Source organism: Neophocaena asiaeorientalis, unplaced genomic scaffold (genome assembly GCF_003031525.2).
Source record: "Neophocaena asiaeorientalis asiaeorientalis breed wild unplaced genomic scaffold, Neophocaena_asiaeorientalis_V1.1 scaffold85, whole genome shotgun sequence".
In the NCBI taxonomy this organism is placed as follows: domain Eukaryota; kingdom Metazoa; phylum Chordata; class Mammalia; order Artiodactyla; family Phocoenidae; genus Neophocaena; species Neophocaena asiaeorientalis.
Genome location: NW_020174301.1, coordinates 913,107 through 916,853, shown reverse-complemented (window position 1 = coordinate 916,853; position 3,747 = coordinate 913,107). Strand labels below are relative to the sequence as shown.

Genomic DNA, 3,747 nt, shown 5'->3' with positions numbered 1-3,747 from the left:
CACGCCAGATTGTTTTCTTGTGTTGCGTGAAACTAAGGAACTGAGAAGCAAACGCTATTACCATATGCCGAGTTTTGTCACAGGCAGGGAGAGACGTTGTTGCTCTGGGCTCTGAAACCCGTCACAGAGCAGACGCACAGCAGCGCTCACCTGTCAGGCTCAGAGGGTGACAGGTCTTGGAAGCCCTGCAAATCCCAGCACGGGTCCCCAGGCTCATGAGGCCAGGTGAGGCGGCAGGCCCAGGAACCTGGAGTAAGGCTTGAGGGATGGGGCAGGTGATCAGGGTCAGAGCAGGGACAAGGGTCAAAACAGGGTGGAAACAACGCCACCCTGTCTGCTGTGAAGTGGTCAGGCCCAGGCCAGGAAGCCAGAAGCCAGAAGGACAGGAATTCCAGAGCAAGGCAGGCAGGCAGCAGTGCAGCAGAAGGCAAAGGCAGGAGCGTGGTGCATCACTCGAGGGATGAGCAGTTCTCGTTACCAGAGGCAGCCACTGGCCTCACCCCAGGGGCTTCTGAGGCAGAAACGTACCCTCAGTGGAGCGCGTGGGCCCTGTGCTTGGCACTAGAGGAAAGCGCCTCTGAGGGCCGAGGAGCCCCCTTCTGCAGGGCCGTGGAACGGGCTCCTCCCAGCCAGAAGCTCCCTCTCTGCCCCATCCAGCTCACAGATGGGTGACAGAGGAAGGTCATCCACTTGCTGCTTCGATTGCCTCTGTGCTTGGGCACCTCATCTTGACCGCCAGTGCCTCGATTCAGCCAAACGTTCCCGCTCACAGCACCCAAACGAGCCCTGCTGATGCTGGTTTATTCAGGCTGTAGATGGATACAGAACAGGCAGCAGCCTGTCAGCAGCACAGTGTCAGGTGTGTCTTTTCAGCGGGAAGAGTCTCTCCTGCGGCCCTGGGCCTCTTCTCCGGTCCCCACAGGGCTGGCTTAGGTGAGAGGGGATGACTGGAGGATTCAGCACAGAAGTGAGCATGGCAGCCACCCTGCTTACAGCCCTCTGCCCAAGGAACCAGTCTCTTCTTGTGGCCCTCGAGCACAGCTTCCAGGGTCTTAGCAAGGGACCCTCTACTGATAAGTCACTTTACCCTCTTGGAAGCCCAAGGCTGTGGCATCTGCCAAGTGATTCCAGGTCACATAGGCCTTGCTGTCCGCGTGAAGTGTACCAGTCAGGAGACATTTCTCCCATGTGACCTTCCACTTTTTCCAGGGAAATAGTGCATGAGGAAGGTTAAGCGAGGCCATTTTTCCTTGGGGGAGAGAGTCTTTTTAACCTGTGACTCCCCCGTGACATTGGACAGAGACCAGTGCTGTCTGCCTGGTCCAGTGTTCATTACTGTACCTTACATACCCCAATCACTGAACTATTCTTTTAGCCAGTTAGTTTTTATAGGACAGATAACATCTTCTTACCTTGGAATCATTAGCAAGTTTCCACAAATTACAAGTAGAGGACAGTATTTAATATTCCAAGCAGAGTGTATTTATTATCTCTTTTAGCAAAAGTGTTCATTTCCCATATACCACTCAGTAAATCTGGGGCTTCATTCTGTCTTAAGGCATCGTAATACCCCACGGCAAGAAGCTGTCCATTGGGCTTTTAAAGTACCAGTCATTGCCCTTTACCGTCTCCCAGTCTTAGTAGAAACTTTAGGGAGTTTTGGGGTTAGTGCTGCATCCCCATCGATTTGTCACCAGGTGGCAGCAGAGGACTTTGGTTGGACATGAATGTGTGTGCTGCAGGCTGCCAAGGCCTTTGTGACGTTGCTCCAGCCCCCTGCGGGTGCCCCAGCTTGCCCCAACCAAAAGGGTCTTGGGAGTGTCTGTGTGGCCCCAGGCCTGCTCCTGTCTGCACTGTTGAGCTGCTTTGGACGGAGGCTGCCTGACAGCCCTGCCTGGCCTTGCTGCTGACATGCAGCTGCTTGCTTGTGTTTGATATCCCACCCCTCTTCCCCACCTCTTATCAGTGGGCATAGGAGCACCAGTTGGCTCAAAGTCATCGGCGACACCAACCCGTCTGTCTGATGTGATGTGGTCAGGCCCCCCTCGGGGCAGTGGAGAGCGTGGGTTGTCATCCTCTTGGCAGAACGGGCTTCCCTCCAGCCCTCATCCTCCCTCACTCCTCACCCGGAGGAGATTGGCAGAACCCTTGTCATCAGGTTCAGCGCATCAGTACCCCCCGCCCTGTCCCAACAGACAGACAGACAGACAGACAGACAGACACAGACACACACACACACACATCCCAAGTCCGATCAGGTTCCATACTTTTACCTCTTTTTTATCTCCTGGTGTGGTGGCTCCATTCATTTGAGGCTCTGAAAGTCAAGCTTACTCCCAGCCTCACCCTGCAGCAGCGCAGGCCTTGACCTCCAAAGGCTTTGGGCGCATCTAGACGGCCACACTCACAAGACCCTCACCGGCTTGACTGATCCTAGTTTATTCAGCTTTGTAGGCGGATACGGGATAGGAAACTCAGCGCGTTGGTAGGACAGCCTCAGGTGTGTCTTCACAGCAGCTGAGGCAACCAGGGTGGGTGCAGGAGCTGTGAGACCCCTGCCCCCACTCTCTCGTCATGGCTTCCAGGGGTGCTGTCGAGGGGGACACCCGGTTACAGGTTACTCTGCATCCAGAGCCACAGCCTGCCGTCAGGCATTCGTGGTTCCCTCACCGTCACTCCAGTCCACATGCAGGTGGTTCCAGGAGCATTTTCACCATCGGCCATGTGGCCTCGTCCCATCTATTTCCAGGGAGGTAGAACACAAGGAGGTCGCTTGTCCATGAGCAGGGAGAAAGGGTTTTGTGCTCCTTTACTCTCATCCTGTGATCTCAGCACATGGTGCCTCACTGCTCGCTGCGCAGCCTTTGGTGAAGGTGTGATGGTGAGACCGCGTCTGTATTCCTTCCCTCTTGCAGTGCGACTGGCTCAACAACTACCACCTGACCTGCAGGGACGTGATCGGGAAGGAACTGCAAAAACAGGGCCGCCAGGAAGCCCTCGAGTGGCTCATCAGAGAGACGCAGCCCATCTCCAAACAGCATTAATACCTGTTTTTTTTTTTTTTTTTAAACGCTCTGGGGAAAGGAAGAAGCCTGGCCCACCCCTGACATCTTTTCCCTTTCTCTCCTTCTCCCTTACCTTCCCGTTTTACTTTTAGACTCTGAGAAGAACTGAAAATCTTCTTATCCTCTTTGATATTTTCTTGCAAACACTCGATCTTTTATGAATTTTTTAAAAATTGTTGAGAACGAGCCAAGAATAAATTGCTGCTCCAGAAGGAGGGTCACCACAAGCCAAGCCTGAGCAGGGGGATGCCCCGAGCAGCTGCAGGGAGCCCTCTGGCCAGCGATGGTGAAGCAGTGAGTGCTCTGCGACAGTCACGTTCCAGGTGCTAGTCCCTCGTTCATGATCCCCTTCATGCGCACGGGACTGTATTTATGACCAGTGAATAAAATGTCAGAACGTGCTTCATCTCCAACGTCTCTCTTCTTCCGGCACCATCCACCCTGTGTGTGGGGTGGGCTCACGTCCAGGGCACGTTTTCTAGGTGGAAGGACCCCTTTGAGGAGAGATTCCCTGGCCTCCCTGCATATTTTCTGACTTAATTTCAAGCCTCTTAAGTCTTTTCTCTAGAAAACCTAATATTTTGTTGAGTATTCTAAGTTTTTCTTTCCAGATTTTAAAATACGTCATTGATATTAAAAAACAACAACAACAACAAAAAATCATGTCGAAAGTGGCAGTCTG

At 53.3% G+C, this 3,747-nt stretch overlaps 1 protein-coding gene across 7 annotated transcripts in view; it reads left to right on the top strand.

Moving 5' to 3' along the window:
- Window positions 1-3,466, top strand: part of XPNPEP1 (X-prolyl aminopeptidase 1) — a 53,242-nt gene extending 49,776 nt beyond the window's left edge. For 6 of the 7 annotated variants that reach the window (XM_024756036.1, XM_024756035.1, XM_024756040.1 and 3 more), the window contains one exon: window positions 2,916-3,466. In XM_024756036.1, coding sequence (XP_024611804.1) covers window positions 2,916-3,044 — 129 coding nt within the window. In that variant the 3' untranslated portion in view covers window positions 3,045-3,466. Of the gene's footprint in view, window positions 1-589; window positions 645-2,891 lie in introns of all 7 variants that reach the window. The other variant, XM_024756041.1, reaches the window with a different exon arrangement.
- Window positions 3,467-3,747: the final 281 nt, after the last annotated feature.